General features: G+C 36.1%; 2 protein-coding genes across 3 annotated transcripts in view; one reads left to right on the top strand and one right to left on the bottom strand.

Moving 5' to 3' along the window:
• Positions 1-25: 25 nt before the first annotated feature.
• Rop (Syntaxin-binding protein Rop) lies at positions 26-15,826 on the bottom strand. Of its 2 annotated transcripts, none has more exons than XM_074085053.1 (15): positions 15,724-15,826; positions 14,107-14,256; positions 13,596-13,751; positions 13,375-13,478; positions 12,672-12,820; positions 10,851-10,911; positions 10,488-10,642; positions 9,712-9,863; positions 9,234-9,388; positions 8,481-8,561; positions 6,128-6,295; positions 5,315-5,404; positions 5,125-5,222; positions 4,576-4,658; positions 26-4,053 (listed from the first exon to the last, which is right to left on the bottom strand). In XM_074085053.1, the coding sequence occupies exons 1-15, from the start codon at positions 15,749-15,751 to the stop codon at positions 3,920-3,922; spliced, it is 1,764 nt and encodes a 587-aa protein (XP_073941154.1). In that variant the 5' UTR covers positions 15,752-15,826; the 3' UTR covers positions 26-3,919. The 2 variants fall into 2 exon arrangements, with proteins under 2 accessions (XP_073941154.1, XP_073941161.1); XM_074085060.1 differs by lacking the exon at positions 13,375-13,478 and adding an exon at positions 12,926-13,029.
• Positions 15,827-18,432: 2,606 nt separating this feature from the next.
• The window catches only part of raskol (Ras GTPase-activating protein raskol), a 183,630-nt gene continuing 179,301 nt past the window's right edge, over positions 18,433-22,761 (top strand). Inside the window, exons 1-2 of the mRNA XM_074111572.1 lie at positions 18,433-18,641; positions 21,030-21,235. Coding sequence (XP_073967673.1) covers positions 21,166-21,235 — 70 coding nt within the window. The 5' untranslated portion in view covers positions 18,433-18,641; positions 21,030-21,165. The remainder of the gene's footprint in view (positions 18,642-21,029; positions 21,236-22,761) is intronic.

The following is a 22,761-nucleotide window of genomic DNA, read 5'->3' as shown; positions in this document are numbered from 1 at the left end:
TGCGTAAGAGAAAATGAAACACCAGTTTAGGACGATTAAATAATTTAATAAAAGTTTCAACACTTGAATACTGATAATGAAGTATGGTTACTATTATAAAGTTGTCTATAATATATTATTATGAACTTTGCGTCTATATGAAAAAAAATATAAGTTACAATATTTTATATTGATACATCATGAACATTGTGATGAACATACAACTTTATCAGACGTGCAATGTCCCAGGAATTGGTGAAATTAGCAAAAAAGTAATTCAATTAAACAATTATTGTGTCATTGTTCGTTAGAAGTCGTTCAAAATAAGTGAACGTACACTACTACGCAGGAGTCATTTTGAGGCGTAATGCATATTTACTTGTATGATAAAAATAATAAAAGGACTAGAAGACATATTTGGACTTTTCTTAAACCTAAATTAGATAACATTTTAAAATAAATAGTACCGAAATAAATTAAATTGAAAAACAAAAAGAACAGTTATGATTTTTTTAATTTTCTGTTAACAAAATCTCCCGTAAGAACTAATTTTTTAGTTTGACAAAAATTTGAACCAAAAAATACTCCTGTATAGTTTTGATACCACACGGCCCAAAGAAGGGTTATTTACAAACCATACTGACCTATGAATTTGGACGTCTGGCAACGATGTATATCATGAAAGGCAATATCAGTGTAATACAATTAACATTCCTTATTAGTTATATCGTACTATTACAGGGCTGATAGGGAAAACATATATCGATACAGTACTCAACTAACCCGACACAGCGAACGGTAGCACACCGGCAACACAAAAATATAGGTAGTATCACCAAAACAGGATAAATTATGATTATACGATACGACAAACTACACTCGAAACAATTGTTTACTATAACGTGCTGAAAGAAGATACTTAATCCATTACTTAATCCGACCGATAAAACATCTAAAAAAATATTATCACAACAAGTCGCTAAACAGGTTACTCTAAATACATAACTCTAATATTGGAGTAAATTCCTTCATTATAATACTATTGCTTAGTTAGTTGCTGTGCATTTGAGCCTTATGAACGACACGGTGTATATGAATAGCTTTACTGGTGCGATATGCGATGAAAGACGAAACCACTACACACATAGAAAGTTGGAATGTAGACAAACAATAGAAGCCACGATAGTCGAGGTTCCAAAGGCTTGATTTCGTACCCGTTTCCTTTTTTTTACATACGCATGAGGTCCATTTCAGGACTCAAGTGCAAACATTCATTTTAAAAGCTGGGACCACTAGCGTCATAGTCTGGGTCACTAGCGTCACTTTCCATTAGGCCATCGCTCCGTCAAACAAATAAAATATATTTTTAGTGATAGGTAGTTAATGAATTAAACAAAAAAGCACCGCGCATTTGGAACTTGAATGAAAGTGTCGCTCACTACTGCACTTCAGTACCATTAGACCTTGCAGTTAAATTTAAGCTCCGCGAATTTACTAAATTCCCGTATGAATTTCAAAATAATTCTTCGTGGTGTTCATTTACGTTGTAGAAATAATATAGGTACAAAATCACGCGGTCGAACCTCAACTATAAAGAAGACGACCTCACGGTAATATCAACAACTCGCATTCAGATAAAGAGTAACCGTTATATATAATTATTACTAGCGAAATTTAAACTACGGATTAAACAGCGATAAGAATATTATTATAACACTGATGGGGCCGGAACGCGTTTATCTAGCATTTGGCATTAACACATGAAAGCGATCTTTACATCTATAACGGGTGTTTCTAGAAGGCTGCAACGGCATTTTTCGTTTTTTATAAGTGCAAATTATGATACCATTCGTGATCGTACACGAACAGTTAAGGATGTTAATATCCTATCATGTTAGCGACAGCTACATAGCGCTTATGACAAGAGTTGCCTTTAGCTTATCTTTGCATTACATATTTTCCCAATTATTGTGGGGGTGGGGACAAGTAAATACTTAGTGTATCGTATACGTACAGCACACGTCTACAATAATGTCAAAGTTTATCACGTTTCTACAAATGTGAAGCACGTATACAAACAATAATTTTCCATGAGATCAATTGATTGCCAATTTTTTGGTAGAGAGGATCGCGCGTTGCCTACTCCAGTCATAAGTGCTTCATAGTGCAGCTAATGCTATTGCTCGCTACAAAATCGACGCCGACTCTCCCCGGAAACACTGCTACCGTTATCAAACCCAAAATAATTTACTTTAATATTGATTCAGTCCATGTAATGAAATGAAACACTCCCTTAATGATTGTTATTAGAATTCACTTATAATTATAATTAAAAAATAAACTCGAATTTAGCAACTAAAAGTAGCGTGCAATTTTAATGGTTTACATTGCTTAAAAATAAAATAATTATACCCAGTATATTGAAAACTACATAATTTTATTATTTTTACGTAATAAATAAAATAGAAGCAGCATTGTGATTCATCATATCATGATCGAATGGTCAGTTATTTATTTATCAATAACGACGTTGGCAAAAACTATTAATGATTTACCCTCAATTTTGGCTCACCATAGTCGAGTAGAAAAGGGTAATAATAATTATTCACAATATAAGTTCTATAACAATGCAGAAGTTTTGCCATTGTAAATAAATGCTATTACACTGGTCAGTAAATAACGAAATATTTGATCAAATAAAATTTATAAAAACTTAACAATAGTTTGCGACCATCGTGAGTTTCCTCAAGCCTGAAACAAAATTATTAAAGCTCCTATACTTATGACACGGTGTCGATACCACGAGGTACTCTCACTAACTGACGATTGTTAAAATTAATTCGATTTTAAGCTAACATTAAAACCCCTTTGAAGTTACCCCCAAGTTTTAAACGGTTATGGAATGCTTTTACGCCGTGTATGTACGACATACGCTACACGGATCAAATAATCTCTTACAAATATCACTTTGCAAACTTGAACTTAGACGTGCAAGAGATATTTAATACAAAACAAACCGTACAAAAAAAATACAGATACGGAATGAGACGAACTTTATGCTAGACTCAAACCATTTAATGATAAAGTAGAAGAATTTTCAGCGCCGAAGACAGTAAAAGAATCAAGGCAATTTCTGGGAATGCTGAACTTTTACAGAAAGTTCTTTCCCTGCATACATGCGATCCGAACTTAACGCGCAGCTGCCACATCCGTGACTGGCTCACACCACACCCCGTGAGAATAGAGTGAGATACCCTATCTCAGGACGCAACACGTACGTACCTTTAAGCGAACTAGAACAATACGCGTAATAAATTCGACTTATCACTGTAGTACTTAAATATCAAATCTCTCTGAACAGGCCAAAGGGACACTTACCAACTCGTCGGCTTATCGTCCCACAAGACATTTTTATTGCACTCGTAACACCGTGTCATCTAGTATCTAGTCATAGAGAGCCATCGCTTTTGTAACGGTCTGCAATACACTATTAATTTGTATCACGCCATAACTCAGGTGCATCTAGCTTTTAACTACACTACATCGTCGGAGAACTACTTAAGGAACATTATAATAAGAAAACACCTATGGCAGACTGTTACAAGGCTGATGGTGTATAAATTTGTACATGATAGTTATTTATTTCACTAGTTTCAAATTATTCGCAATTTATTGCTGTCCGTTCTCATCTCACTTAAGCGAAGTCGCTATTAAAACAAAACTAACATGCTCAAGTAATTTAACTGTGTATAATTTGTTTCACGATACAATGTGAAATGTAATTCAATTTTTTTAATACAACAGTCCTCCATACACTATGGAAACGATATAGTGGCGTAACAGCTACTACTGCCGTACCGAGGCATACTAGACGTGGAATACTGTCGCTCGTGAGCCTAAACGAGCCGTTACTTATAAATTAGGCTTGTAAGTGAAAAGTTTAGGCGGTTAAGGAGTTGAGGTCGGACAGGAAATTGTCGGGGGTGAGGATATGGGAGGAACCGATGATCACTTCCCAGTTCTTGAGAGCGGCGGTCACTTCGTAGCCGCAACGAATCTCCGAGAAGCACACGCCTAAAAAATAAGAGTTTAAAATGCCACATTATCCTGGCTTGGCGCGTGAAGTCCGTGATAATGATAAGTTACAGCTAAGTCGAAAATAAAAGTAACACATTAAACAAAGGGCCCCGCCTTCTCTGTTTTTCGCCTTGGCGGGAGCACTACCTTGCCCCCATATCACAATTACCCAGACTAGTTTTTAGATCAATTTGATTTACCTTCAAAAGCTCAACAAGGGTCAAAGTAAATAGAAAAAAAAATTGCATCGTTTCTGCAGTATTAAATTTTCGCCGTTTCCACTCTTTGCAATCAAATTTATTTTTATTTATGTAAACTAATTTAATTTTATCTCATAAATGGCAGTAATGTGGTTGACTTGTCGTTTTTCAGATAAAAAGCTTACAACTCACCATTAAAAAAAAATATTTTGTTGGTGCAGTTGTTGCAGGAACAGCATCATTTTAAACAATTCTAATTTCAAAAATGTTAATGGTTTACGTATGTATCTATGTACATATTTACACAGTATTCACTTACCACCAACGACGAAGACGATAAGACGAGGCACGTTCTTTACGGTTTGCTGTGCTTTGTCCTTATGCCAGTGGCCGTAACGAACGCTGCAACGAAACACACAATAAGTTTTCGTTCAAATATATTTATTTAATACAAATTATCTTTGTACTAGCATCGATTGTCATCCATCCTACATAATGCCTATTGCAAGTAAATCAAACCACTGGAATTTGGTGAAATACAACAAAAGAAAATAGCGAATTTAAGCTCAGAGGTTAGTATGAACGATCGCGACTCAATTAATTTTTACTTAATCAGAACAAGGAGATACACCAAACAAACGAAATAAGCGCCGCGCATTATAGTAAAGCATTTCTTTCCTACCGGGCAATTCAAAAAGGACCCCGCTTAGAGACTGTTATAATATTTATAAGGTAATTCGTACTGGCCATCTAGGAAGTCCATAATTAATAAACAGCGTTTTATGGTGTTTTTTTTCGTTATTAGTTATTACCTCCCCATGAAATATTGTTGTTCATTGTCTAACTCATATATCAGTGTTTTAATAACCTGGTTGGTGCCTGATAGCCTGAGGTCTGCGCGCGTCCTGCGAGATACGGGAAGTGACGTTGATCCAATTTTTCTTCAATAGCGTCTTCAATGATATCCTACAAACAAGATGAGTGATAAATATAAAGCAGACATGTCATGTGGTTGTACAATCAACATCAATATTATATGCTAGTGCGAAGTAATATACCTTCATAACGGGTGTCCATCGCGACATTTGGTAGGTCTGCTCGGTTATTCTCTCCTTTCTCGTCACTTGGTACTGCTTTTTCCTGTTGCCCTGTGTAACAAAAGATAAAATATTTTAATGGACGACTAAATACTAAATGTTATCACCTCGTTTTCTACACACAAGGGTCTCGATCAAGAAACAATAGCATCGATTTAATTTTTATAACACAAAGATAAAGAAAACGATTCTATGATCGAAGGAATCACAACGTCATTTCATTGTTAATTTTTTGTTTTAAATATTTGAAAAACACTGCCTATACAACATTGTTATTGTTATTGGGCATTTTTTGAGTTGATAATGGCTGATCAGGAATATAAAAAACCTGACGCGAGGGCAGCACTTGTACGTTTTATATTGCAACATTCTTTACACTTACTATACGATACCTATCAGTCATATTGACAATGGTGTCGGTGATGTCATTCAAAGGAATATTGCCTAATCCCTCAGACTTTTTCTATGACAAATACTTTTATACATTGTGAATTATTTTCCTTCCAAAGCTATGGATAATCTTCAGCATTTTAACGTACAAAAACACAAAATACCACGCGCAAACAACGTTAAACTTTGACAGCAATAGACAGATGACATTTGAATTTAGTGTTACCAGTGCAAGAAATTAGTTCTATTGGTTTTCCGCAATATGGCAAGGTTTTTTATAACTCTGGTCAGCCTTTATATTACTTTTTGTAAAACCCTCAATTTCTTCCGGTTACGCGGCATTCATCTCTTTCATGCTTTACTACTAAAAAAAGGGCAGCTTACATCCACGACGACGTTAAGTCCGAGGTTAGCGAGGTTTAGGAGCGTCTGTTTGTCGGAGGCTTCCAGCTGAGCATGCGATACCAGCTTGTTGAGATTCTCCTCGGATATTCCGTTCTTGGACATGATGTAGAGCGCGATTATACGCATCTTGTTGTTGTTGTCCACAGACTGAAAGATAATTGATTTACTCATGCGTTACTTTGTCGAAACTTACAAAAAAATAGCTTGTAGAGTTCGAAATGCAATAAAATTGTGCTGTTTGTGATAGTTGTAGCTGTGGTAGATAAGAGTGAGCTTTTTTGCATGAAGCTGCCTTGTGCGTGTGGTAACGGAAGAGCAACGTTGTAGTTCATTGTAAGCTTGGTATACACATAAGCGGGTCGACACTCGTTTCGAAATTATTTGTTGATCAACAAAGCAGACTCGAAGCCATTACTGTACTATTTCGGCGTATTCAGCCTAGTGTACGTACGGCAAGCCGCACGGCTTTTTTCCCGATAATGTATTTATGCCGGCCCGCTTATGAGCTATCTTTAATGCCAGTGGCTGAATAGAGAATTCAAACATTCGCAGCAGAACAATTGCACGTTGCTGCCTGACGCAGTGCTTAAGTGTAATATTAAATGCCAATGAATCATAAATAGCACTTGTTTGAAGGTCAACGAATAACAAGTAAATATATTTCATACAGAAAAAGTAAGGCAACACTGCTAGTGTTGTGAAAAACGCTCATTTTGAGGCTTAAAGACTCGAACCCTAAAGACTCTCGAGGCTTAACGACTCAAAGGCCGCAAAGACGGTTTTTTGCAAATTTAATTCTCAAATATAGTTGAGTCTTTAAGACTCTGGAGTCTTAAGAGTTCGAGTCTTTAAGCCTCGAAATAAGCGTTATCCACAACTCTGAACACTGCATTTAATTTAATCCTAATGCTACTTGATAAAAGCGAAAATTTGTGTGGGTGGATCAGCGTGTGTTTGTTATAGTAAGATTTTTCGAGGTGTTCCGATCACGTTAACACAAAGAAAAGTATTATCTGCGAACGTGTATTTCTTTTAAAATGCACTTTCTGCTCTAGACAATAAAGTCGTTATTTCAATGAGCTATTTTATCTTATATTTCCGTTCATTTTAAACTGAGGATTATGCACTTGAGGACATAAAGAATACAATGACTTTGTTCAAAAGGTGGGCTGTTAACGAGATCGGGACACCTCAAAAAATCATACTATACATCTTCACTCTAAAACTTCTGGACGGATTTGGATTACATTTAGTATGTAGGCTAGTTTAATCCCGATATTCTCACGGAATCTATGTGAAATGTCAAGATAGTAACCGCTAAATCTAGACACATGAAATTTTGCATGGGTGTTTTCTTTATACAACTTAAATGATGTAATGCTTTAGGAATTCACAAGACAATTTAGTGAAATCCCGGAATTTCAATGCAATTGCCAGTATTCGTGCACGCGATACCACGGGTAAAGTCTAGTAAGTAATAAATAAGTTAATAACTAACACGATGAATAAAAATATTAAAATCGCCTGCATGAACAGTTTTGAATGATTCATTTCATTACATTAGATATGTTCTACGGGATTTAGACCGTGGTTACGTCATAGGTAATTAAATCAGTTTACACTACATCCCACAACAAATATATATCTGATTGCATGCATGGTCTACTGAATTTACACGGATCGCAGGCGCTGCAAGCAACATAATTATGTGAGAAGGGACTTAAAATAATCTCGTGGACAATCAATAATTTTAAAATAGCATTGCAAAATCAACGTTTTCCTGGGATTCAGTCATCAAAATAGTTGCAAGCCAACAATTGAATGGAACAATTACGCTTTTACTCGTAGATTCGGCACAATGCCTCAGTCGAATTCCGATTTTTAGGGTTTCATACCTACTTGAAGGCTGCTATGTTAAAAGTAATTCAAACCAGAGATCGATATTTTCAAAATTAAACTGATTCATAGCTGACTGAATCACTAGTTAAAAAAAGTCGATCACTAGATTCATATCACTAATAGGAAGATGCACTCTTTCTAACATCAAAAGCATAGCTGATAATTATTATAACAATTAAATCAAAACATAAGAACACTAAAGTATTAGGAAATTCGCAATTACTATATTATGGCACAGTAACAGGTTTCACAGAAAAAGCTAGTAAAAACAGTTACATACAATTATCGAAATCACGAACATCAAAATCACTTGCTTATTTTTTCAGAAGCACAGATCGAATTAAACGTTCGTGCTATTTACTAAAGCCCAATAAACTTTAAAGAAAAAGTGTAACATTAACACGCATATTATTTTTGTTTTGTGTTGCCTTACCTGGTCAAGTAGAACCGGCACAATGCTCCGCATATGATCTTTAATCTTCTCGCCCTCAGCATCAGTTCCCATGGCAAGATCCTGCAAACAAACAATATCAAATGAAGACATTACAACTTAAACTTCATCCTTGTTATCTACCTTGTTAACTTGTTATGTAACAGCATTGTTATCTGTTGACATATTACCAAATGTTACGTGTACGCTATTCTGTTCCTCACGACATAGGTCTCACCTAGTGGACGACCACTGATACTCGAGCCTAGTGTTGTTAATAATTTAAATAAAAATTGTAACAAACGATAATGTTTGGTAAATAAAAAAACTTTATTATACTGAGCGGCAAAAAATCTGGCCCTCAAATGTATGCAGTAACAGGCAATTTTGTATGTAGAGTGGGCCAAATTTTGTGCCGCTGAATTATTAACTTGTATCAGAAGAAATATCAGAATCCACGAAATGAGTTCTGACTCTAATATTATCTCGTCAGCCTGCTGAAGACATTTAAAACTGTGACGCCCATATAAATCCGTGTTTACTGTCATTGATTGGAGCTGTGATCAGATCAAGGTTATAGGCCAGTGGTCACGTTACTTGGACATCTTTACCACTTCGCAATATTGTCCGGTACTGCTGTGGTTAATAACCAATTGGTATTTGGTAGTTAGCGACTATGTAAGTATAAATATTTTGCTAAAGCAATGTAGGTATATTTAATTAAATGCTGTATTGGAGAGCAATAAGAGTGTTTACCTGTTCAACTTTACACAGCTTGTCAACATAGCCTTGATAGGCTTTCATGCAATCTTCGGCAAGGCGAAGGTGGGTCGCATACTTGGACAGCTCCTTCTGGTATTGTGGCATTTTCTTGATCATCTGGGACAAGTCTCGCATAGACTGTTTATCACCTGATAAAAAAAAATCAGAAAAGTTGTGCTATAATCCAAATAACAGTTTTGACAGCATTCAAATTCCTGAAAACTATTGCATTTTCTCTGTTGAAAGTGTAATTTTAACAAATTCAAATTTCAAATGATTTATTCAGTAAATAGGCCGCAATGGGCACTTTTACACGTCATTTTTTTAAACTACCACCGCAGTGAATTAGATAATTTCATCAATCCATCACTTTTATAGCCTTTTTAATCAATTTTCACTAAATTGTCTTTCTTTCATATCATAATAATATGTGCTAAGAATGTAATATTCAATAAACGAGAAATTTAATTACCTCCACCCATGCGCTTAGATTCAGTGAACTTCTTCAAGTTCTTAGTGACGGAATTGGAGACGACAGCAATGTGCTGGTGACGCAGTTCGACCCACAACTCGTCGTTCTCATCAAGAAGTACTTCCTTCATTTGACCTTGAGACGCCTCATACCTGAAACACAACAGTAAAATCTCACGTTATTACAATACAATGAAAAAACTCTTCATTGAACAACCAACACATAGTAAGCAGTACAGAAAACACTAAGCAATAGGGCGGCCTTATCGTCGCCGTTTATCCTACTTCCTTCCTACTTAAATCTCGAAATAACAACCGCTGGGCTTAGAGTCATGAAATTTGGTATGTGGGTAGCTGGACGTCTGAATTAACACATAGGCTACTTTTTATTCTGATATTACCACGGGATAGGGATAAAATCTTGATATTTCAACCGCTGGGTTTAGAGTCATGAAATTTTGTAGTTGTTCTTAACACAACCTCAATGAAAATCAGGATATCAATTTTGGGATTTCCCAGGGGAATTAAGTAAAATCCCGTAATTTCAATTGTAACTACCATAGTAGAATAGTTTACGCGTGCGAAGCCGCGATTAAACTCTAGTTTTACATAAAATTGACTTGGTAACTGAAGTATTTCCAGCCACGTCACAGCGTATGCATGCTGCCAGGTAACCACGGCGCGGTGAGTGTCTTGGCCGTACAATGAATAAAGACATTCCTCGCCGCGCCGCCGGTCTCATGTTGTCATGGCCCGTGGTTGGAACATATAACTTACTTGTAAACGTCGTTCTCAATAGGCAGCAAATCGTAAGCCATCGCTTGAAGCGTCAGCTCGTGCAACAACGGGGATACGCAGTCAAAGCCGCGGTCCAGAACGAGCAGTTGCGACCGGGCTTTCTCCGGCCCTTCGCCCATTGTCGGCTCATCAGCCTAAAAACATAAATCGGTACATAAATGTTTGCTTTGTATATCTGTGACTTTCTCATTCAAAGCGGTTACGGCTCAGTGGAAGTTAACAAACAAGCGAAAACCTTGAATATAAAAGGCGTGGGCGCAGATAACGCTGCTAGGACAAGTTAGAATTGGTAATTCTACATTATCAGAGCTATTAGATTCTGTAGGATGAAATTGAACTTACTTTGTAGGCGTCCAGTTTCTGCTGAATAAGCTGTGCGAGTTCCACATTGCGCTCCCAGTCGCTAAGAACAAAACAATTTATTTAGTAGGTGCAGTTGGAACAAACCATGAATTCATATAGAAGTGGATGACGCAAGAATGGCGGAATGACGTTAGTGGGGTGAATTATATGAAAACCGAGCGGGTTAATTTTTTAATGACATATTCGGCACATCTTGTCGGAAATAAGTTTTTGAAATAAAGTAATTCTGCCACCTGCCTTTATTTGATTTACTTGGATTCGCATAATTCACCACTCTCGCTTCTGTTAATTAATAGTAACTGCCTGACTGGTTCAGGCAATCTCAATTTCATCAAAAACCGGCCAAGAGCGTGTCGGACACGCCCAAAATAGGGTTCCGTAGCCGTTACAAAAAAATAAGTTATTTTTTTCTAAGGATTTCGTATTTTATACGGAATCTTCCAAGTTTACGTATATTTTATACCTTAGGCTGCTATTTACTCTTAAACCTCAAACTACTAATAATTCTAGAGCAAACTTAACCGTTATAGTTTTCCTTGTAAGTTTGACATACTTACTACCATCCTGAATTTTTTTAATTTTTTCTACAAAATTTTATAGGAGGGGGACGCTCGATTTTAATGAAAATTTGCACCTTAAAGTTGAATATTTCGCAAATAAATCACTGAATCGAAAAATTGTCTTACCACTCCCCTAATGGTTTTAAAAGACCTATCCAACGATGTCCCACAATATAGGCTTGGATGAGAAAAAAAATCACCCTCACTTTAAGACAACAGGAGGTACCCTAAAAAAAATCTTTTTTCATTTTTTTAATGTACCATTTTGTCGGCATAGTTCGGTGTAAAGATCATTTATTCTCATAAGAAATATACAATTTCGTATTAGTTTACATATATATCCGTGCAAAATGACAGCTTTCTAGCATTGATAGTCCCTGAGCAAAGCCGCGGACGGACAGACAGACAGACAGACATGGCGAAACTATAAGGGTTCCTTTTTTGCTATTTTGGCTCCGGAACCTTAAAAAAGAGGATGTGATAACGCACGCAAGATTCACTTTACTACATGACCGTGGAATAAACCATGGTAGTTTAACAATAAAGCAAGGCTGGCCAAACCTAGGCCCGCGGGCCACAAAAAGGCCCGCCAAGGCGCAACATCAACGTTATTATCGGCCAACCGGTCAATAGCGTGACTAATTTTTAGTTTTATTGAATTAATTTTTTAGATTAGAATATACATGTCAATGTTATAAATGCAAGTGATACACACAACTTTAAAATATTTTGCATGTCATTCTGACAAAACATGTTGCACTATAAATTGTATGTAAACCATCTTCTTCGTACCATGTTTGAGCAGATAAATGACTGATTACTGTATTTTAGTAGTTACGTACATCTAAAAGTAGTGGCCCAGCAGCCCAGCACCGCCTCAGACTTTAAAACAATTTGCCCTGCTAGAATAAATATTGGCCACCCTTGATATAAACACTTTCGAATTCATCATTGGCTACTTAGAGCGTCTTTTGAATGCGATATGCAAACTCAAACTAGGTCTCCTAAAAGTTTCATGTGTATAATATATCCATACTAATATTATAAGTGTGTGTGTTTGGTTGATGTTTGTCAGTCTTTCGCATCGAAACGGAGCGACGGATCAACATGATTTTATACGTAGGCTACTTTTTATCCCGGAAAAATGCATCCCGAGGAAACAGCGCGCGATAACCGAATTCCACGCGGGCAAAGCCGCAGGCAAAAGCTATATGTACATAAATAAGTCTGTATTTCGTACGTGCGATATCTGACTGAGGGATATTCTCCGAGGGTAGCGCAGAGAGTTGCAATCTGCTCTGCGATGCGCTCCATGCTTGCATTGCGTTTCGAAGCTTGGCTTGGGTTGTACATGTGTTGGAAGGTGTCCGGAGAGTCCAAAGAGAAAATCTAAGAAAAAAAAAGTTATTAAATAGATATTCATAGGTGCATGATAACATTGATAACAGTACAAACATGGCTCCTACATACTACAGTGTTTGATTACATATTCACCTGACTTTCATAAGGCAAGAAGGCAATGTTGATTTCCTTCAGTGTTTTGATTTTTCTTGCAGCCGGAGACTTGCACAGTTCATTGAACAATTCCTCAGGGCATACTATACAAGGCAGCGTGTAAAGTAATTTTTAAGTTTGTACATCAATTCAGCATAACCTTTTAGGTGGCATGTGTAACTAACTACTTATAATCTAATGCAATGAACTTTTTTCAGTTAAAAACCAACTTCAAATAGAGGAGATTTTAATATTGTCTAATTCATGGATATAATAATTGGATTCTGACTATCCAAAGATTAAAAAAAATACAATGAAATAAGTTAAGGAATAGATAAGTGTGATAATTTGTCACTGAACAATTTGTATAAAACAATAGCAAAATTTTCTACAAACTCACATTTATTTTGAAGTTGGTTAAAATAAAAATAAAATTATGTCACACAAACCTGCTGTTCATATGGAACAAACGCTATGTTGATTTCCTTTAATGTTTTGATATATTTAGCTACTCGACTACGTGATAACTTATCAAACAGTACATCAGGGCAAGCTGGAAAATGAAAATAAATTGAAAATGCAAAATAAAACAAATTAGCATGACTGGTGATTATTACAAGCTCAAAAAGTGATGGGAAAAAACTACAATGTGCAAGAGTGTGATGCATACCTTCTGTGAAGAACACATGAGCCGCTTTGTACTTGATGCGGTTACCAACAGAGAAGTCATTGATCAAGGCATGGACTGAATTCTCCAGTGGAGTGATGAGGTAGATGCCATCCATTGTGCAAAGAGGTTCTCTCTTCTTGTGAATGTCTTCCACCACTGCCAAATTGAATTATCATTCATACAAAAATTCAACCAACCACAAAAACCAACAATCATGGGACATAGAAAACCTGCGTATTTAAGCTATTTTACATGTTTATGTTTCATGTGGTAAGGTTAACAGATTTTATCAAGTGGACATGACAAAAGTTGAAGATTTACAGGCAATATTTCTTGTTAATTTAGTATTTATTATGTAAAGCTTTGGCAACTTTTAGTAAAGATTTCTCGAAGAATCTTTTCAGTTTTCCAAGATGCATAGTAGTAATGATGAAACTAAAAACAAACTTGCATTCTTATTTATATTATAACACATACATATGTATAGTAGAATTATAGTATATTAACTTACATGTAATGCCTTCTGCCGAGATGTCATGCATCTTGCAGCATGCGGAGACCATGCGCATGGACAATTGATCAACAATGAGGATTCTCCAGTCCATGCGCTGGGACTCCTTTCCTTTGGGTCCGCGGTAGCGGATCACCTCATTCATAATTTCTACAACATTAAAAACATTTACTAAATATGCTTATTAATTTAACATATTAAAATTTTAAAAACAAATTAAAATTTTTGCCTATCCATTTATGTGGTATAAATAAATAACAGATTGTAGCATATTTTTATGAAGTATTAATAAGAGCTTTTTAGAATCTAGTTGAAATATAGACGGTGAAGTACCAAGACCTCCTAACTGATAAATCTTGAACATGCAGCATAAGAGGTTTAGCAAGGGGGAGCTAAGGTCCTCAATTGCATGTCAAAAGTTATTCAGATAGGAGGTATTGGTACTTCACCGTCGATATGTGATTGCTGTTATACTCTATTATTTGGAATAATTATATTGATCTTGCAATACTATCAATTAGGTGATTTTTTATAGGATAGGCAGTAGTGCAGTGGCATTGTCTCAACAACTGAATTTCCACCAGGTAAAATTTTATTAAATTTTTACATGACATCAGTGATGCATTCAAATATGTACCTAAATCCCGATTATCTCATTTCCTGGGCTGCCTAAGAAAATTATCACCCTATGCCGCTGCAATAGAGTAATTTAATTGATTTGTAGATGTTTGCGAGAGGGGTTAAAAGTAGTGGATTCTAGTCTCATCTGTTTTAATAAGAGCAAAATCTGCTGATTAAAAAACAAATACAAAAAGATAGCCTTAAATTTTACACAGATCCATGCATCCGCATACGAGGGGTTAACTTATGCCAACAAACATAAGAGTATTTAATAAACCTAGCAGTGCTCTATTTATTATCCAGTTAAGTATATGACGTAAATAAGCATACTCAGTCATCTTTATCAATATAAAACTTCAGCCTCCATTCTAATCTACAGGTGTAATTTTGGCAACCAGTGTTCAGGTGGGTAAACCTATTGAAAGGTGTAAATGCACAAAGGTTTTCGTATGTCAATGTAGGATCTTAAGATCGCGTCTCTGTAGTGTGGTTACTGACGTATAGCCACCCTCCTCATCCCACTGGCCAAATGACGTAAGAAAATCAATACTTACAGTAGAAAACAACAAAAATTATGTTCTCTGACGAATTAACTAGTAGCCACAAACATTTAACTAGATATTAGGGACAACAATTAATATTAACGAGAATAATTATTATTGCAAGGACAATTTTATTACTTAATTGTTCGTTTGCTTTATGCGAACTGCGTCGGCTCCTAAATTGTGAAAATGCAACAATGGTACGTGGAGTCTAGTGTTTGATGATTGAATTAGAGTAGGTATTATTTATTTCATAATTATATTAGAAAATAACAATAAATAAGAATTGGGTTGCAAGCGATTAGTCATCGATAAGAGATTGGTAGTGCGAAATTAAATTCAAAAAGGGTCTGCAGGCCCATTTTATATACAGGAACATAGAACCTATATTTATCTGTTATTTTACTTGAAGTTTGGCAGTATTTTGTATGTAAAAAATATTAAATTTACTCACTTTGTCCGACAAGTGCTTTTAACGCCATTTTGGATCACAGACTACCTACGCAATGCAAAGTGACAGAGTGGAGTGGAGTTGGAGTGAGGTGACTACAACAGGCCCTTTACTACGAAGTGCAAAGTAAAACTCGAACTTCGTTCGTATGTTGCCGTCGCGCTGACGCTTATGTCATTTAATACGCGAGTGAAAGAAACGGTGCGTGACGAACTTCGATTTTCGAGTTTCATAGTAGCCCCTCAGAGTAGGGACTAGGCACACAGAAAAATTACTCGACTCGACATCCACGCTGAGCTGTCAAGTGATTAAGGTGCGCTGTCGAATACCAAACCTTTGAATAGTGTGAATGTTTAACTGCTTGCCAGTGTAAATCGAAGTAATCGATTCGTTTGAAATTAGGTTTAAAACTTGAACGCAGGTGTTTTTTACAATCAGCATAAGAAAGATTAATATTGAGATTGCATTATTTTTTCCAAAGCAATTATATACTAAAGTTGAAAATATAAGATTAAATTATTCGTTTGTTTTAATTTTACCAACGAAAGAATGATAATCTCAGAGATCGTAGTACAATGCGGACAAGAAAACATTCGTAACTTATTTTTTCTTGTCCTGTCATATACCTAATACAATTGTATCTGATTTTGCAAAAATTTTAAAACGATGACATTAATTCATCTCGCATTACGTTAACTGAACAATAGTCACCCTGCTTCCAAATTATATTACTGAACTCATCAGCTGATTCATAATATATCACCATAGGAGGAGGCGATCTGAGATCGATTGATCAATTTACCTACTGATCCCAAAAATTGATTTGCTTAATTGAGACCTAACACTGAATATGACCTATTTTCGATTCGAGTTTCTTTTACAACATAGGTACTTGAAAAAAGGAGGAGGTTCTCCATTCAACTATTTTTTTTATGTGTATTACCACATTTTTTTCTAGGTGAACCGATTTTGATGATTCTTTTCACACTTAATCAATGCTGATGACAATCATGTGCCAATCCTATTTAAATTTAATCAAAATCTATCCAGCAGTTTCTTATATCGATAATGCGAACTTGAAAATTAATTAGAAAAGAAAATAGATGATTATAAGGACTTAAATTTTATTGTGAATCGATTTTTCAGACTTTGATTACTATCGATTCAGGAATTGATCTTTTCCGGAAAGGATTCCATCCCTCGCCTATTAAATGCTTCACTCGTACTCTTACCTATTCGTGGTAGATACCTTGTTGCAATGGTCCAAACAACATTCCTATCTCTTGAACTAGGAATATTCTAAAAGAATTAAAGTTTGATTCGTTACGCTACTCTACTACTACTGCTACTAAACTAACTACTTTTTCTGTGCTAGTGGTCTTCTCCCCCAACGAAACAGGCGCCTTTGTATTAGACATTTTCCATACTAGACTGGCCAGCGAAAGCTGTGCACGAGAAACCGCGGTAAATGAAAAAAAATTAGGTTGACACGGTGACAACACTTGATGTACACTGATTAAACGATGTTGATACTTAGCAATTATTAAAATTTTCCAGATCTTAAATTATACTTGGGACTTTTCAAGCTGCATCAAAATTCATATAGTAATATGTGAAAGTTAATGATGCACTTTAGGAGTCTCTTGGTAAATTTTATGACCTTAGTCAGTGCCCAACAAGATGCCTCCAACAAGATGGAGCGACGACCTGGTTAAGATCGCGGGATCACGGTGGATCCGAAAAGCACAAGACCGGTCTGAGTGGAGAGCCTCGGGGGAGGCCTATGTCCAGCAGTGGACGTCTTTCGGCCGACATGATGATGATGAGTCAGTGCCCATTTACATACAGTCCAGACGCAACAATTTTTGGACCATTTTGACCAGATTGGCATTGAATATATCTTCTAACATTTTAATTCTAACATAATCTTATAACATTTTGCATATTGAGGATGGTATATTGAATTAAACAAAAAATTCTTTATTTATTTCTTACTAGCTTTTGCCAGTGGCTCCGCCCGCGTGGTATTCGGTCATCGCGCGCTTTTCCCTCGGGAACTGTGCATTTTTCCGAGATAAAAAGTAGCCTATGTCACTCTCGTTCCCATAAACTATCTCTATGCCAAAAATCACGTCGATCCGTCGCTCCGTTACACACAAACACACACTTTCGCATTTATAATTATAATTATGGGTAGAAGAAGTATCAAAACTATCTAAGACGGGCTAGAATGACAATTTTGACAGTCTCAAAAATGATACCAGATTAGTTTTTTTTTTGCCATTGCCGTCATCATTTAAATTTAACAACAACTATACATGTCAAGTATATATATATATTTGGAATACAATTGGGTAGAACTTAATGGACAGTTTACTAATGTTGTACGGAAATCGACCTTAAAATTGTCTATGACTTCTTGATTTTTATACATACGTCAAGTTATAGTATAAAATTCATTAAATTAAATTCCAACTCGGCATTTACAGTATTTACACATAAAACTAAACAAAGTTAATTACAACTATTTTCATAGTAGTTTAACTAGTTTATCTGCTTATTTATATTAACTTGAATGGCGTATACAGGCGAATCAATACGAGATGACAGAGAAGTATAATCTCTCTTTCACTCGCACCGAGAAAAGAGAGCGAATAATCTAGAGACCTCGCTCGCTCTGCATCATCAAGTCAACATATTCTATCTATCTATTCCTTTTCCTTCTGTCCAACCAAATTTCATCCATCCAATCCAATCCAATCTCATTCAATCAGTTTTTGTGAGTTCTTGTGGTGGATGGACGTGTTTATGTGAGACGGAGTGTGATAATCACGTGCGCGTATTTATTATGTTTGTATGAACTTTCAGCTTTTTTTGTGGGTATACATACGTGTTGTGATTATTGCTAATGAAATAAAACGGTGAGCAAATAATAAATTATACTTCATTTTAAACGGCGTCGAAGTATTACTTTTTTATTATGTTAAGATTTTATTATGTTTAATTAATATTTATTATGAACTTATTAAATATTAATAATCAGCATGTACCTACATAGTGCGTGTGTTGCAACATTCGCTCGCAACATAGTATTTGCTAATAATGATAAAGTAGGTATTTATTTACTATCGAATCTAAATATTCGTTAAATTTAAACAGCTATATTTGGCGTTAAAATAAGTAAAATTATTTCAGTTAAAGTCAGGGTAAACATTTTTATGTTAGTTTGGTTCTGATACCGAATCTTTGTAAAATTAGGTAATATCTGGGCCCAATTGCATAACAAATTACAGGTATGTAAGTAAACAGGAATCGTGTCTTGAAGATATTTCTCGCTTTTTCGGAGTGATTTAATACATCCAGTGTATATAAAGTGTACGCAGTGTGGGGTCAGATTATATTGATCATTAATACAGACAGACAAAAATCAAGATTTTCAGACTTCTAGTTGGTTGTGTTATACTAGCTACCTTCATACTAAATTTCAAGATTCTGAGCACAGGAAGTACCCTGTAGGTTTTGATTCCCTTGCGAGTTTCGAAAATTTGCGGAAATTTGCAGCATAAACGGCTGCATCTTTTGATTGCGTTGGCTTAGAAGTTTGATTTTTTCACAGCTCCAAGGGACAGAAGACCTTAGATTTGATATAAATTTCAGCTTGATACCTCCACGAGTTCCCGAGAAAAAGGGTCTTGACAGACAGACAGACAGACGGACAAAAAGTGATCCTATAAGGGTTCCGTTTTTTCCTTTTGAGATACGGAACCCTAAAAATAAATACATACTACATTGTGATGTTCAGTTATAGATAGAGGGTGGTCCCACGGCTAGGCCACATGGAAGGAAAGTATTAAAATAAAGTACTTTACTTATTGTAATAGAAAATTTAACTGAAAAAAATTGTAAACAATACTTATAGGTAAACTGCATTCAACATTTTTTGAATAGTCCACTGTCTGAACCGGGAATTGAACCCGCCAAATGGTAGTTAAAAAAAAACCGGCCAAGAGCGTGTCGGACACGCCCAGGGGTCCGTAACCGTAGACTTGGCTGCTAAATATTTACTCTTAAGCTACTAACAAAATTCTCAAGCAAACTTAGCGGTACCTAAGGATATTTACTACATCATGATTTTTTTAAATTGTCAAACTACATAACAATTTAGCTTTTAGAGGGGAGGCGGACGATCGACTTTCTTAAAAATATTCACTTTAAAGTTGAATATTTTGCAAATGAATGACTGTATCGAAAAATCGTCTCTTCAACCCTGAAATGATTTATATAAAAGAAAAGAACCATTTACCGATAACCCACACTAACGACGACGATAAAAAATCACCCTCACTTTACGTCTATGGAAGGTACCCTAAAAATACTATATATATTTATTTAACCACTTTGTCGGCATAATTGCTACATACCTATCCATGCTAAATTACAACTGTCTAGCATTTATAGTGTCTAAGCTAAGCTAAGCCGACAGACAGACGTGGCGAAACTATAAGGGTTCCGTTCTTGCCATTTTGGCTACGAAACCCTAAAAAAAGAACACCCAATAAATAAACCTATTTGTCTAATTAATTACTGGACCGATTTAAAAACTGAATAGGTAAGTCGATAGTAAGCACACGTTAATTTACTTATTATTCTTAGCATGAAACGTGAAACAAAATTGAGCTAAACAAATGAAGTTTAATTTATCCAGTACTTACTTAAACTTGTCCCCTACCTACCGCTGACGCAAATTTACGTCAAGTTTAAATATTTTGAATAAAGAATAAGACTAAAAGAATTGATTTGAAATAAGTATAACAATGTTACAATAAAGGTTCATCGGCGGACTCCACACTAGCCTCTGGGCCTGTATCGCGGAGACCAGAGACAATTTACAATAAAAACAGTTCCTTAAGTACAAATGTATTTTCATTCGATCAATCGCCATAAAACCATTGCGTTTCTTCGTTTTAGGCCGGCCTACATAGCTGTCATAATATGAATTAATATTATTAATAAAAGCACGGAAATGCATATACAATTTCACTATTTATTCGCCACACAGGTAATGATCATACCTAATCTGAAAAAATCGGAATGTGTGTGGCGAATAGTGAAAATGTATGTATTTCCGTGCTTTTCTGAATTAATAATATGAAATTCAGCTATTCCGGCTGTTTGAGACCGGCCTTAAACAGGCGCTTCGAAAAAGATGAACATTTATCAACTCCGGTTCAATTTTAAACACCTCATGAATGAATTCTGTCGTTGCTGTTTGTTTTCTGTGATTATCGTAGTTGTCTTTTTATCACCAGGTGAAAGTAAGGTGTGGCGATCGAGAACCTAGTGTGTTGCGCTGTGGCCGGTTGACTAATAAAAAAACAAATAAATACAGTGTGATGTGAAGTGATATACCTACCGTCAAGGGAATTGACAGCCAGTGAGTGCAAGATGAGGACCGAGGATCGGCCGGTCACAATCCCGTACCCATGCCGAGCTGAGGGTTGGCTCGATAGATGCGGTAAGTTGGCTTATTGTAAGATCACCTCAACAGCTATCACGCAGGTTCATATTCGATTCGATTGCCAGCGGCGGCTTTAGGGGCTGGCGAACAGGGCAATCGCCCGGGGCCTCGCTCTTGCAGGGGCCTCGCGCAACAACCCAAGAAAATTTAAAAAAATATAGATTTTTTAACTATATTTTCGCATCATTTACGTACTTTTCACGAAGGACAAAGGGCCTCGCAAAGACCTGCCGCCCGGAGCCTAGCAATGGGTAAGGCCGCCGCTGTCGATTGTTTCGTATTGGTACGACTCTATTGTACCTAGCTACAGGTTTAAGGACGGAATGCTCTGTCCCTAAAGTAAGAGCGCCTCACATAACTTACCACGGAAACATTTTCACATCGCAAAAAATGGGACTGTCCTCCTAAGAGAAACCCGGCCGGTCGTGTTAGCCATGCTAACCTAACAGTTTTTAATAAGTAACGGTTAATTACATTAAGTACCTACACATATATTTCTAAGGGATATAGACCGCGTGTACTACAAGGGATTCCCGATATTTCGACGTCACACGTATCACGATACCCGATATCAGACAAGCCTGTCTCCGTCCCTTAAAAAATTACCTATGACATCCTCAATTGTAATCGCGGACATCAACTACTAAATCCAACAAAAACCTACCTAGGACCTAGATAATCCTAATTAGTGTGTCGAGAAAAATATTTCGCCTAGACTCTAGGTGATTGAAAATAGGATACGGTCGCATCAACCAAGGATATAGGATTTTTTTCTGCACAAGGGGCAGACGGGCAAAAATAATCAACATTAATATTGTATTGTATTTTTATATAAAGGTTTATTAAAGTATGAAAACAATAGAAAAATCACATGTTTAGTGAAGATAGTTTTCTTTTGTTTCCTGCTAAATATGTCCCGCGTTTAATAAGCGTTCATTTTGACCGCCATGTCTTGATGGTTTATGTATTAAAGCCAGTCCATTCAAACGCTCCTCTGTCATCCTGCTGCGAAGATATGACTTTAAGATGGTCTTATCTTACCCTTCCCTTTGCAAAAGCTGACCGTTCGTTAGATAAAGTTTTACTTTGAATAACCAGAGAAAATAAAACATATCAATCAGTTGTTTTCATTAAACTTGTTTCTTATTACTTTAGTAATTCGTAATTACCTCCACGCGCCGCCGCGCCATTGGATTTTGCATGTATTTAGTGCAATTTCTATTTTGAACGTTACATTGCCGTCCGGTTATTCGGGGCTTGTTTACGTAAGTGCTCAATGAGTAAGATGTAGGTGAGCATGCAAGCCGAGAGCTAAAGGTCACATTCTTTAGCAAGTTTCCAAAACAAAACATTGCAAAGATGTGTTGTTAGTATGGATATTAGTACAGGTCGAAACATAAGGGCTGGCACGAATGAATGGATTGAATGAGTAAATGAAAGTATATCTATCTGTGTGTTACCTATTTAAATACACTTCACACAAATATGCAAATAACATGCATAGTCTTCTTCGTACCTACATA

Source organism: Choristoneura fumiferana, chromosome Z, assembly GCF_025370935.1.
Source record: "Choristoneura fumiferana chromosome Z, NRCan_CFum_1, whole genome shotgun sequence".
NCBI classification, from domain to species: domain Eukaryota; kingdom Metazoa; phylum Arthropoda; class Insecta; order Lepidoptera; family Tortricidae; genus Choristoneura; species Choristoneura fumiferana.
Note: the sequence above shows the minus strand (reverse complement) of the source record. Positions and strands in the feature narration are given on the sequence as shown.

Coding starts and splice junctions, on each gene's coding strand:
- Rop (XM_074085053.1), bottom strand. CDS start 15,751: ATGGCGTTAAAAGCACTTGTCGGACAAA. Junction 9,864..10,487: donor ATTGAGAACGACGTTTACAA/GTAAGTTATATG, acceptor GTTGTGTTTCAG/GTATGAGGCGTCTCAAGGTC. Junction 4,054..4,575: donor TATCGTCTTCGTCGTTGGTG/GTAAGTGAATAC, acceptor CTTATTTTTTAG/GCGTGTGCTTCTCGGAGATT.